Source organism: Salvelinus fontinalis, chromosome 2 (assembly GCF_029448725.1).
Source record: "Salvelinus fontinalis isolate EN_2023a chromosome 2, ASM2944872v1, whole genome shotgun sequence".
NCBI lineage: Eukaryota > Metazoa > Chordata > Actinopteri > Salmoniformes > Salmonidae > Salvelinus > Salvelinus fontinalis.
In genome coordinates this window covers 93,668,274-93,681,960 of record NC_074666.1, presented here as the reverse complement: position 1 = coordinate 93,681,960, position 13,687 = coordinate 93,668,274, and the positions used below count along the sequence as shown (strand labels likewise).

Below are 13,687 nucleotides of genomic sequence, written 5' to 3'. Positions count from 1 at the left end.
CCGCACTCTCTTGCGCTTGGTCCTCATCTTTGTAAGTCACCTTGCTTTGGCACCTGTGCGTTTGATCAGTTTCTTTATGAAAATATTTAGTGAATTCCATGACAGTTGCTAAAGCAAAGGGCTATAGCAGCACACAAGGAGACTACAAATGCATGCCGGCCCAGCATGTACTGAGCGCTACTTGGAGCAAAATTGAAGCGGACGAGAAGGCAGGCGCTCAGATACTCGGTTCTAGAGAAGCAGAGCCCTTGTGCCACTAGAGGGCAGTCTCCCTCCATTTGACCCTGCTTACTGATATATTTTATTTAACCAGGAAGGGCTCATTGAGATTTGAAATATATTTTTCAGGAGCGTCTTGGCCAAGACAGGCAGCACCAAGTCATTACACAATTACAGACAGACAACATGAAAAACTACAAGTAATCTAGTAAAAACCAAAGAATCCACAAGAGTATAACAAAATCCTAACACGGCAAATTAAAAACATTGATTCCCTGACCTGTCAGTCAAAATTCTTCATCCGTGATTTAAAAACACCAATGGGACAAGCTCTTCCAGTTTAAAAGTATTTTGTAAGGCGTTCCAAGACGATTGCGCAGAGTACATAAAAGCCCTTTTACCAAATTCAGTTCGGACATTTGGAACAGTTAGCAGGATAAAGTATTGCGAACATAGAGTACCCACTACATTCCTGAACAATAAAAATGAACAAATAAAATGGTAGTAATCACAAAACGGCTTTGTAAATAAAAGTATACCAGTGACTGAGCCTACAAGTGACTAGAGAAGGCCAGCCAACCCTGGTATACAAAGTACTGTGGTGCGTAAGGGTTTTGCAGTTTAAAATAAATCTCAAAGCGCCATGGTAAAGGGTGTCAATTGAGCTCAAACACTGAGCGGAATCATTCATATAAAAAAATATTCCCATAGTCTAGTAAAGGCATAAATGGAGCTGATACTAGCTGATTGACAGAAAGGAGGGCCCAAGTGTCTTTCTATTCAACTTGTTTCCACCAAAAACAAAGACACACAAGTCCAAATAGCCAAAAGCCACTTTATTCATGAAACAACCTTAAAGTGACTAGACCAGGGGTATGAAGGAGTGGTACAACTCAGTAAACTGGCGGTATGCCGTCTAGTCTCTCAAAGTGGAACGTATTCTAGCAGTGTTGCTCAACTCCTGGGCAGGGGGTACTCAACTGTTACCCCACGAGGTCCAGAGCCTGCTGGTTTTCTGTTCTACCTGAATTAGTTGCACCCACCTAGTGTCCCAGGTCTAAATCAGTCCCTGATTAGAGGGCAACAATGGAAAATTGCAGTAGAACCGGCTTCGAGGTCCAGAGTTGAGTTTGAGGACCCTAAGGGTTGCACAATTGTTTACTTTAGTCCAGCACTACAGTAGCACACCTGCTGCAACGATCAACAAGCTCTTGAGAAGTTGCGTCAAGTGTGTTAGTGCTGGGCTATATCAAATATGTGCAACAGGGGGCTGAGGGCATGCGAGACTACAGTCCCTGAGAGTTGAGTAACACCATTAGAACATTGGTATTGCTGCACCGGCCTGGGCAATGTAACAGTACCAGACACCTATAGGTTACACTCAGTAACTAGTGAATCTTTAGGGGGATTCTTCCAGAGGTTGAGCTCATCCTGCTGGCAACACCAGGGTCATTGTGGGTTCACCTCAGCCCACATATTACATCAGTCATTTGGGATGAGACTAGAAAAGTGTCCAATGACCACATTTAGCATAATTCCAACCAATAAAACAGCATGTTTTCCCTCAAAGTGTTGGTCTGACACCTTTCAGTGTGTAAATACCTGTTTTTGTCCCCCGATTCTCTTGTCTAACACTTCAGATACCTGTGGACTGAAATAATTAAAATGTTGCAGATTGAAATACATCGTATAGAATGAACGCTGTTTCGCTCTCCGCATAAGAGAATCACGTTTTCTCTGACACGTTCTATTTCAACCTCTTGGGGAAAAGTCCCTGGCTTCAGCTATTAAGTATGTAAAGCTAGAGATATTAGCAAATTACACATTACTCATTTGCAAAGGCCGATTGAGTTTTGAGATCATTCAGCTCAAATTCTTGACCACTAAACCACCATGCCACTTAGCATGAAACTATTGGGCATGCACTAAGGAGTATGCTAGCATGGACATTGGAACACATCCAGAAATTGTATCTGAAATAATTCCATATGACGGACATCAAAATGGAGTCTGGCGATCAGAATTCACAATAGACATGTTCATGTGCACAACTTTACTTTATAAATGGACCTCAAGCTAGTAGGACACTGAACAGCTAGCCTAAATAATTGGACATGATCCTATAGAAATGGCAACAGTATAAGGCTGTGTTCACACAGGCAGCCTAATTCTGATATTTTCCCCACTAACTGGTCTTTTGACCAATCAGATCAGCTCTTTTGCCAATAATTAAAATTAAAAAAAATCCCAATTGAGCTGCCCATGTAAACGCTGCCTAATGACACAATAGTGAGTTGTGAGTTCACTGTGATTGGATTTTTTTTAAATACAGGAAATGAGAGTGAGGCTAGTGAGGACCAAAATACCTTCTCTATTACAACCCTGCTGAGGCATTTAAAAAGCAATAACAGGGATAGCCACTTGTGTGTTAATACTGAAGAGAAAACTACCTTGGAATGCAAGAAAAGCTAGCCTACACTGGCTTCTTGCAATGTAGAACAGGTTGGCAAAGACCAAAAATCTATTTTTTCCCCTCATGGTGAAAAAATAAACAAGATGATCCTTTGGAATGTGTAGCTATGCAACTTGCGCCATTAATTAATTACTCCCCTCAGATATTTACCACTAGGGACAGTAAAGTGACATTCGTATTTAAACCAACCGAAGATGGCGGGTTTAACCCCAGTCTATAAATCCCCTCTTCAACGCTACAACTTCTAGTTACAATTGTCAGAAAACAACGTGGATAAACTGAAGTCACAATACCAATGGAGCAGCCAATGAGAAACAACAGGAAGTGAAGTTTCCGTTACTACGGTAACGACACTAATGACAGAAAGTGGAACTTGACGCGTTCACCATTCCAGATCCCCTGTCAATACGAGAGGTAACGTCTCCCATGTGGTAAAGGAAGTGCAGTGTGTGAGGGGGTTATTGGGCTATGTGCAGTGTGTGTGATGTTATAGAATGGTGCAACGTCTCTGAGTGCTTTTCTTGCTCTTCTTGTTGCTGCGGTTGGTTTCCTTATACCTCCTGATCTCCCTGACTAGAGAGTAGAACGCCTCCTCCACTCCCTGAAACAAAGACGCAAAAAGGGGAAACTTTACACTCAAATGAAGCGTGATGGAATGCAGCTTGGTCGCCTTCAGTAGACTCAAAAACAGAGCAAATGAGTAGAATAGAAAGGTGCTCCCTGAATGTATCCAATATCAAAGTTAGCCCATTTGTGCCCTCAAATACTGACATGACGGCTGTGTATAAATGTGTTACATTATCCAATACCTTTAGTGAGTCAGTTGAGTTTATTCAAATTATACACACAACAGTTAAGACACAGGAGTCTGTCAGGACAACACATCTCCTCTGACCCTCCCTGTTTCGGACCAAAAGGCTCCTTAACAGCTTCTACCCCCAAGCCGTAAGACTGCTGAACAATTCATCAAATGGCCACTGGACTATTACATTGGATCCCCCCCTCATGTTTTGTACACTGCTGCTACTCGCTGTTTATTATCTATGCAGTCACTTCACCCCTACATACGTGTACAAATGACCTCTTACCTGTTCCCCCGCACACTGACTCAGTACCGGTACCCCCTGTATATAGCCTTTTTATTTTTTACTTTACTTTATTTGGTAAATATTTTCTTAACTCTTCTTTTTATTTATTTTTTTATTTTATTTTACCGTTATTTTACCAGGTAAGTTGACTGAGAACACGTTCTCATTTGCAGCAACGACCTGGGGAATAGTTACAGGGGAGAGGAGGGGGATGAATGAGCCAATTGTAAACTGGGGATTATTAGGTGACCATGATGGTTTGAGGGCCAGATTGGGAATTTAGCCAGGACACCGGGGTTAACACCCCTTCTCTTACGATAAGTGCCATGGGATCTTTAATGACCTCAGAGAGTCAGGACACCCGTTTAACGTCCCATCCGAAAGACGGCACCCTACACAGGGCAGTGTCCCCAATCACTGCCCTGGGGCATTGGGATATTTTTTAGACCAGAGGAAAGAGTGCCTCCTACTGGCCCTCCAACACCACTTCCAGCAGCATCTGGTCTCCCATCCAGGGACTGACCAGGACCAACCCTGCTTAGCTTCAGAAGCAAGCCAGCAGTGGTATGCAGGGTGGTATGCTGCTGGTTCTTGAACTGCACTGTTGGTTAGGGGCTTGTAAGTAAGCATTTCACGGTAAGGTCTACACTTGTATTCGGCACATGTGACAAATAAAGTTTGTTTTGTCCAGTTTGAGGCCTAATGCTAGAATGGACATATCATCTCTGCAGAGTGTGAGAAGTAGGAGAGCAAGGCTAGCGCTCCCACCTGTGAACACGTGACAAAGTGGATTAGTTATGCTTTCAGAGTAGCTGGTCCATTCCTACTACTCCCCTGTGTAGTTCCCCTGGCTGGAAAACCCACCTGTCTGGTTTTGGCAGAGGTCTCCACGAAGGGCACACCATAGCCGCGGGCCAGCTCCTGGGCCTGCCTGCTCTCCACGCTCCGACTCCCCAGGTCACTCTTGTTCCCCACCAGCACCATAGGCACACTGTCACTGTCCTTCACCCTGTTGATCTGTTCTCTGTGGAGGAGGAGAAAAAAGGAGGGAGAAGTGGAAAGGAAGAATAGGACCAAGAGGTAGAGTCACGTGTCAAACAAATGGACATGACCAAAACATCTAAATCTACTTCCAATTCCAAAGCCTCGTCTCCATTGTCAGTGACAACGCAGTTTCTCCATGTCCGCCCGGCCGGACGGGAACCCACATGGTTCGAATGATCATGTTGACTTCATGGACCGTCAGTCCTTGCATTCATAGAGCCATCTATACATTTGAGTGGCTACAGATATCCAGCCCCATCCCTCAGCTTTAAAGAAAACCAAGTAGTGGGATTGCCGTTTAGCTGTTGTTTGACATTTAGAGTTGGGCCTTAATTGGGGCGTGATACCTAACTATGTCTGACAACAGTCAAAAAATGTATGCTGACGGAACATGATCATGACACTCCAGCGTTGTATTCAGTAGTTGCGGACCGTAGGAAAACGTTTGGCCTGTTTGCAAAACATTTTGCAACGGAAATAGTTTACTCCAAATGGAAACCATTTTGCAATGAAAACTAGAGTTTATATTGGACAACTTCAAGTAGGTCCCTCAGTTTCCTTCTGTTTGCTTCCTAGTGTAAACGGTTTCCGTTGCAAAACATTTCGCAAACAGGCCAAACGTTTCACTACGGTCTGAATACACTCCAGGTGTAGGACAGCAGTCAGTCAGTACCTGTACAGGTGAACGTCCTCAAAGGACTTGATGTTGTTGATGGCGAACACACAGAGGAAGCCTTCCCCTGTCCTCATGTACTGGTCCCTCATGGCGCTGTACTCCTCCTGACCAGCTGTGTCAAGGATGTCCAGCAGACACGTCTCTCCGTCAATCACCACCTGCTTCCTGTACGAGTCCTAGGTTGAACGTAACAAAGCTTAAGACCAGGATTCTAATATCCTAGAACTCTTAGCATAAATGAGGACGAATTCAAAACAATGAGACCAGCGATGCTATTAAGCAACACCGCTTAATCTGTTAATTTTCAGAAGCTTCCACATGGAATTATTAGGTTTTGCTAACCTGGGTATATTCAACCTAGTACAATCCTAAAATAGGGGTGTGTTCATTAGGCACCAAATGGAAGGAAACAAGCAGAAACAGGGAGGGACTACCTGGACTTGTCCAATGAGAAAATGTTTATTTTAGTTTTCCATTGCAAAACTCTTTTTTTCTCTTTTCTGTTACTCTAATGCAGTGGTTCCCAACTCCGGTCCCGGAGAAACCCACAGCAGCACACATTTTTGTAGTAGCCCCAGACAAACATACCTTATTCAACTCATTGAGGGCCTGATGATTAGTTAGAATCAGGTACCTACCCATAGGTACTGGTGTGAATCTGAATGGACTGGAAAGCATGATCGTAACAATATGTTTGGAAAGTAACAATCCCGCCCCTTTGCCACCCTTATAGCTTACGGAGCCACTCTGTAAATCATTCTAACCATTTAGCTAGCAGCAACACTTATCCTAATGATCAGGAGACTGTGGATAGATACTTATACAATAGAGTCTACATAGACTCTATATGCAAGATGCATTCAGTCGGTTGCTACGTTGATTGCAGACGATTTCAAATCGAATTCACTCACAATTAAAAAGGTTAACTCCACAACTTTTTAACCTCCTATTCATTATTCCCAGCACCAAACTAGTGTCTACCTATGTGGAAAAACTGAGCATTTCTACATAAATTATAAATGAACCAATGACATCAAAAGTAAAAAATACATTTAAAAAAACATTGATTTTCAAACACTGACATTTGCGTTGATGTGGGGAGCAAGAAAATACCATCCCTTTGGCTAGAAACTCAGTTTCTTACTTTTAATCCTACCCTGTGATGTCACAGAAGCATTTTTTTAGGAACCCTTCTTATCCTTTTTAACTACAGATCATAGCAACGTGCCATTTTCACATATGTAGACACTGGTTTGGAGCTGGAGATATAAGGGGAAAAGTGGCGGAGTTGCCCTTTAAGAGTCACACAGAGACAAACAGCTGCAACTCACCTCGATGGTGGGGTCATATTCATCCACAAAGTGATTCTGGATGAGCTGGATAGTTAGGGCACTCTTCCCAACCCCTCCAGCACCCACCACAACAAGCTTATACTCAGTCATGCCTAGAGAGAGCGGGACAAAGAGAAACACGGCAATACGTTTCCATTAAAGCTTCACATAGAAATGTGCGTTATAGATCTGTCCTTTTCATTGAAAGCAGGTCTACGTGGTAGATCTGTTCTATGTAAGCTATTACTATGCTTCCCATTCTTATGTTTTGTTTTTGCTTCTTTCGGTTTCTTACACCAACTTCAAAACAACTGAAAATACAATATTTTTTGTAATAGAAAATACTATATTTTTGTTTATGGAAAATATATTTCACAGCGGTTTAGATGGTACAATGGTTCTCTACACAATGACTGCTTGTTTTGTCACATTAACTGAAATTAGACCTATAACTCCCATTTCTATGTACATTGTTGGGTCACCCAAAAAGTTACATATTGTAGCTTTAAATGTTGAATCCATTTACAATTATTAGATTGGTTGATTTAAGTACTAGTTGTTTGCTTACTTGTAAATAAGTTCTGAAATGTCTGTGTGTAATTGTGTGTGTGCATGTCAAATGTTCACCTGACTGTATGGTTCATTGTAGAGACCTTAACCCAATGACCTCAAAGAGACTTGGACCTCCTGGCGTAATGATTAATGTGTTGGGCTTTACAGTAGCTGGACCCAGATTCGAGTCCTGGTCGGGGCTACCCCCTCGAAATTGGCTACACTGGTGTCAGATGTGGGATGTGAGGCCATCTAAGAAGGGTGTACACCTGAAGAACTTGGTATAAAGAAGCGTGGGTCACACTCTCCTGAAGGAAGGTGGTAATGTAGGGACCTTAACCAAACCTCAACAAGAGATTCTGACCTCTTGGCATAATGGTTAAGGTGTTGACTTGACAGTCTCTAGATCAGGGTTTGTGTCCCAGTCAGGGCTAGTCTCCGAATTCATAACAATATTATACATTAACGCATTTCTGAACCAAACGAGTCCTACATTTTAGGCAAATTATATACTTTCTGTTCAAGTGTGTGATGAGGTGTTCGTCTTTCTGTCCAATTATGTAAATTCTAGACAATATTTCTGTACACTTGGGGGACCCCTTTTGAGTGAGGAGCACCCCCAAAGGCAAACGCTCTGTATACTCTTTCAATTGAAAACAATGCATCAGTAAGACAAAGGCACGAGGAAACCTGTGGTGTCTACAGTACAGCCAACAACAAGTTCACAGAATGTGCACTTTTCAGTGATTTGGAATAGCCTACGGCCCGGAGAATTGTCTGGTCATTGCAGGATATCAATCTTTATTCGCGGTCATTACAAAAACATGCTGGTATCTACTAGCAGAGGCTGGCTCTAATTTGACCCAGATTTGTATGGGAGCTAACGTTAGCTAACATAGCATAACTAACAGACTGCGGTAGATGGCACATTAGGCAGAATTCAATCACTGCATTTCTGCGATAATAATGTAGGCCTATTGCATGAGGGAAAATTACAAAATCAGAGCGCTTACCTTAATTTGGTTGGTCGTTTTTCACCAAACAAAAATGCAGCGTTTGAATGACAAAATGAGATTAGTGCTACATAGCCTGAAACAGTTTCCTGATTGAAGCCAGCTAAGACCAAATATATGCTTTTAGAAGCTGCAATCTTTGCCGCAATTGAGCCACAAATATGTCAAATCACTGTTGGCAATGAACGGGAAATATAGGCTGATTATAACCCAAATTAATTTAAAGGTAAGAATTAGTAGTATGGGAGTAAATCTCTCTAGACTCCATTGTGGTTGAAAAGGGGCAAGGCTTTCACGGCAAACGCAATCAATGGTATTGATTTAACAGCCAATACCATTGTGGTGAAGTAGACAGACAGTAGAGTAACCTAACCAGAATGAGTCTTGCGTTCTACTTCCGGTTATACCCGCCTCCAAATCAGAAACTGACCAATCAGGAACCGACTGAAAGCCTCAATGGTCGTGTCCGAAAAATAAATCGCGTGCTCCGCGACGCATTGATAGTCCCGCCTTTGTACGAAGATTAACCAATCAAAGACATTGTTGCAGTGAGGGTTGGAAAGAGCGCACTCGAGTCTGATTGGTTCGATTTTTTGGGGTTGTTGAGTGTGCGGAGATAATTTGACCACTAGATGGAATCACTGTACCTGCGGCTAACCAACCGATAGGCTGTAAAAAGAGCTAACCGCTCCCGACCAAATTATACAGTATTTAGATGTCTGTGGAAAACAGACACACAGTCAAGATGGTTTTGTTCACTGCACGCTATTGACACATTTCAAGCACAAGGTTGATGGCCCATTTTATGGGTTTTCCTTAAAAAACGATATTCAAACTGACAAATTGGATGAGGATAATATTGGGAAATAAAACTTCATGGAATACCTTCATCTCTATTGGGTTTGCTGTAAGTATCGAACTGCATTAGTGAAAGAGAGGATTGGGGCTGTAAATGTCAGTAGTGGAACCCCGACAGTGATGGATCAAACGGTGTTACAGCTCACTAAGGACTTAGGGAAGCACACACACACACACACACACACACACACACACACACACACACACACACACACACACACACACACACACACACACACACACACACACACACACACACACACACACACACACACACACACACACACACACCAGTCTCTCCCCCCTCACCTCCCTGCCATAACCTAGGCTATAGCCAATCCCCTGCATCCTGCCCCATTTCTCTCTCTCTTCCTCTCTCTCTCTCTCTCTCTCTCTCTCTCTCCCCTACTGAGTGCATCTGCTCTCCTCACTAATCTTTGCCTAAAATCACAGAGATAATCCGGCATCCATCTGTCATGAAGGAGAGAGAGAGAGAGAGAGAGAGATAGAGAGAGATAGAGAGAGAGAGAGAGAGAGAGAGAGAGAGAGAGAGAGAGAGAGAACCTTGGGAATATAAATGTGAATATTATGTAAAAAGTTACAAATTCCTTGTGCTATTACAATACCAATCGCTGTATTTACTAAAATGTACCAGTGCTATATGACTACTGTAACCAATATGCTAAAACCAGAATTATTGATCAATTGTAAACAGTAATGACAACAGAGGTGTAATAATGACGACACCATTTTATATACACCTTTTATTTTACACATATACATATTTCATACATGTCATATTTTTTCTGTGTTTTTGTATGTATATATCTGTATGTGTTTTTACATGTTGTTTCCCCAACAGGTAATCATACGTTTCCACAAGACAGAGGAGAACATGGAAACAGGAAAGTAAGAAACCAAAAGAGAAAAGATAGCAACAGAAACACAACAACAACTATAGTAAGAAGTCCAGGATTGGTTGCTCAGATGTTCTGTTCAGGACACGTAGAGCATACAGCCCCCCTTAGCCTCGCAAACGTACACTGTATAATATGACAGAACACCCACACCTGAAGATACAGTTCATATTGTTAAAGACCAGTATTAGACACACATTGCACGCTATGGTGCAATGGCAACCGCACATGTTTTCCATCACTGCACAAAAGGTTAACACATAATTCACCGACAGTCAGTCATTCACTAACAGTCAGTCATTCACTAACAGTCAGTCATTCACTAACAGGCAGACAAGTTTCATCAAATAAATAATAAAGCAACGTGTGTTCACACATTAACATCCTAAATCATCGTTACTTCTCTTGTCACACATTAACATCCTAAGTCATCGTTACTTCTCTTGTCACACATGGACACGTTGTGTGGTGCACTCATTGCACCCATGGAACCATCATTACAGCATGCTCACCGCACAATGTTCCAGCACCTGCACCCGACACGGACGCACGCGCGCACGCACACGCACACACACACACACACACACACACACACACACACACACACACACACACACACACACACACACACACACACACACACACACACACACACACACACAGACACAGTCTTTGCGCAGCTAACCTTGTGGGGACACACAATTCAGTCCCATTCAAAATCCTATTTTCCCTAACCCCTATACCTAACCCTAACCTGTACCCTTACCCTAGCTCCTAACCCTAACCCTAATTTTAACCCTAACACTAACTCTAACCGTAACACTAAACCCCCTAGAAACAGCATTTGATCTTATGGGGACCAACAAAATGTCCCCAGTTGGTCAAATTTGAGTTTGTTTACTAGTTAGTATAGTTAAACACGTCCACACACACACACACACACACACACACACACACACACACACACACACACACACACACACACACACACACACACACACACACACACACACACACACACACACACACACACACACACACACACACACACACACTTCGGGAGAGCACTGCCTAATACATAGAAACGTATATATAGAAAGGAACAGTAGCCTACATACAGTAAATATTGACTTCTACATATAAGTGCATTCAGTGATTTTGGCAAAATGCCTAAAATACTGAGAGGGTAATATGACAATAATGACAGAATTCTGGAGCACCATTTAACTGCTCTCTGACAGGATTCAGTGGAGTAACCAATGGCCTTTTCTCATGGATATAATGCCTACTTTGCTGATGCTCGAAAACATTGGACCGCTGGGTGCAACATAGGCCAGTAGCAATAGAAAATAAGCCTTGGGTTGAGTCGCATCCATACCACCCATGCTTATAAACTACAAGCTTTTCAAAAACGAGACACTTACATTTGATTTCCAGACACACCCACAAAGCCGACAGACAGCTCATGGAGACTTATTTGTTTGAAAGTAAATTACATGTAAATTAAACTCAACTGTTGAGTGAGTTTCAGGTTCAACAGGCAAAATGTTCACACACACACACACACACACACACACACACACACACACACACACACACACACACACACACACACACACACACACACACACACACACACACACACACACACACACACACACACACACACTGGAATGCTGAGCAACATCATCTCCAAGAAAACATTTACTTCCTGTCAAAACATCACTCCTGATTTGTCACAAAGGGTTCAGGAGCAGGAGGGAATTCTGGGAGATTAGTTCAGGTTCTGGACCACAACATACACACATGATCACCCCCCCCTCCCACACACACACACACACACACACATACACACACACACTTATACAAATGCATAAAATTCATATAATGTCCCACATGTGTAAATGTACGTATATACAAAAACACACCTATGACAATTTGCTAACCCTCTATCTTCCCTCACTACATGTAATTTTCCTTTCTTATTTCACCTCTCTCTCTCTTTTCCCCATCTCCCCTCTCTTCAGACTTGAGAAAGGTACAGTATACTTAACATGGACTTAAGTCAACCTTTTTAGACTTAGGTCCACGTTTAGAGAACTTATCTCAAGTCTGAATAGGGCATTATGTGAGCTCCCTCTCTCCCTCCCCTCTGTAGAGATACTGGTTGTATCCCGGAGGTTGAACATATTCCTCTGTCTTCTCCCAGTCCTGGACCCACCCTGCCCCGCCCCCAGCCCCCCCTCCTCCGTTGGGGCCCGCTGTTGGCTGGCTCATGGCTCCGTACTGCCCCCCTCCGCCTGTGCGGTACATCTCTTCCGTCTCATTGGCCAGTTCGTCCTCGTCGATGATGCCACACTTCTCATCGCTAGTGTCCTCCTGGTCCGCCCACGGCTGCTTCTCCCCTGACGCAAAGATTCCTGGGAAAGAGCCAGGAGGATAATTCAGAATCAGGTTTGGGTCACATTAGATTCACACCTCGGTCGTAGGCTATGCAGAAGGCACCAATCGGAAGAAAACTGATGGAAACAGAAAGGGACTAACTGAGCTTGTCCAATAAGAAACGTTAGCAAAACCTTTTGCTACGATGTGATTGATACTTTATGTGGCAAAGTGGATTCAAATGAGTAATCACACTCTCAATTGTGATTGAATTCACGTAATTGGATTCAAACATGATTTTAAATTTAATTCAGTCTGAATTCCCTTTAGGGTTCACACATGATTGATTTGGTGAAGGATTTACATCTGTCATTCATTTTGGATTCTCATGCGATGTCGGCAGACCTCATGTTGCATTCATACATATATTGGTGATTTACATGAGCCACAGTCGATTCATTTGTGGTTCATGCTAAATTGGCACTGGATTCCCAGTATTTTACACATCATTTATTTGCGATTCACATAGGAGTCATGCGATTTAGAAACCCCTCACACATGGTTTGTTGATGAAATTAACCATTTGCATACAATTGACAAAGACTCCCTGAACGACAGGTTCATTGAATGACTGACTGGAGCTTCACACAGGAACCGACACATAAACACATACCATAGAAAATCACTCCACCATAGTGAACAACTGAAGCGATGAGGAAGACACCCTGCCAATCTTCACGTGTCTGAGAGAGAGAGAAGAGGTATTAAGATAGGGAATTATGGAAATATAAACATGTTAGAATCATCCTGTTGACAAATTCTGGACAACAAACCCTTCAAAACAGTTGAATATTTTACAAGCAGTTTATGATTAGACCTAATGCCTTGCCCTGGACTAAAAACCATTCTCACTAAACCATGTCCATTGAAAGTTCATTTCAGTTAGTACCAGTCTTTTTCTGCTGTCTTGCCGACGACTCATGGACTTGTCTTGACAATGACAATGAAGTAGGTAAAGCACAGACAGATCTGGGACCTGCCTACATGTTAGTCCAGGACTAGGCTTAATCTGTGTCTTGGTAATTCCCCTACATGTAACTGGCTAAATGTAATGCCAGTTTGATTGAACAGNCT

General features: G+C 42.7%; 2 protein-coding genes across 2 annotated transcripts in view; both read right to left on the bottom strand.

The window, feature by feature from the left end:
* Positions 1–1,040: 1,040 nt before the first annotated feature.
* On the bottom strand, positions 1,041–8,701 carry zgc:55558 (GTPase KRas). Its single transcript, XM_055895666.1, has 5 exons — positions 8,397–8,701; positions 6,832–6,944; positions 5,498–5,676; positions 4,645–4,804; positions 1,041–3,293 (listed from the first exon to the last, which is right to left on the bottom strand). Exons 2-5 carry the CDS (start codon positions 6,940–6,942, stop codon positions 3,180–3,182), a joined length of 564 nt encoding a protein of 187 aa, XP_055751641.1. The 5' UTR covers positions 6,943–6,944; positions 8,397–8,701; the 3' UTR covers positions 1,041–3,179.
* Positions 8,702–10,003: 1,302 nt separating this feature from the next.
* The window catches only part of slc17a7a (solute carrier family 17 member 7a), a 51,786-nt gene continuing 48,102 nt past the window's right edge, over positions 10,004–13,687 (bottom strand). Inside the window, exons 12-13 of the mRNA XM_055895524.1 lie at positions 13,227–13,296; positions 10,004–12,591 (exon numbers count right to left, since the gene is read on the bottom strand). Of these exons, the coding sequence (XP_055751499.1) occupies positions 12,296–12,591; positions 13,227–13,296 (366 nt within the window). The 3' untranslated portion in view covers positions 10,004–12,295. The remainder of the gene's footprint in view (positions 12,592–13,226; positions 13,297–13,687) is intronic.

Bases quoted from the DNA above. Each gene is read 5' to 3' on its own strand.
- zgc:55558 (XM_055895666.1), bottom strand. From the start codon at position 6,942: ATGACTGAGTATAAGCTTGTTGTGGTGGGTGCTGGAGGGGTTGGGAAG. The intron at 5,677-6,831 runs GTGAGTTGCAGC...CGTTCAACCTAG, and splicing joins AATATGACCCCACCATCGAG to GACTCGTACAGGAAGCAGGT. The intron at 4,805-5,497 runs GTACTGACTGAC...CCTCCTCCACAG, and splicing joins GAGGACGTTCACCTGTACAG to AGAACAGATCAACAGGGTGA.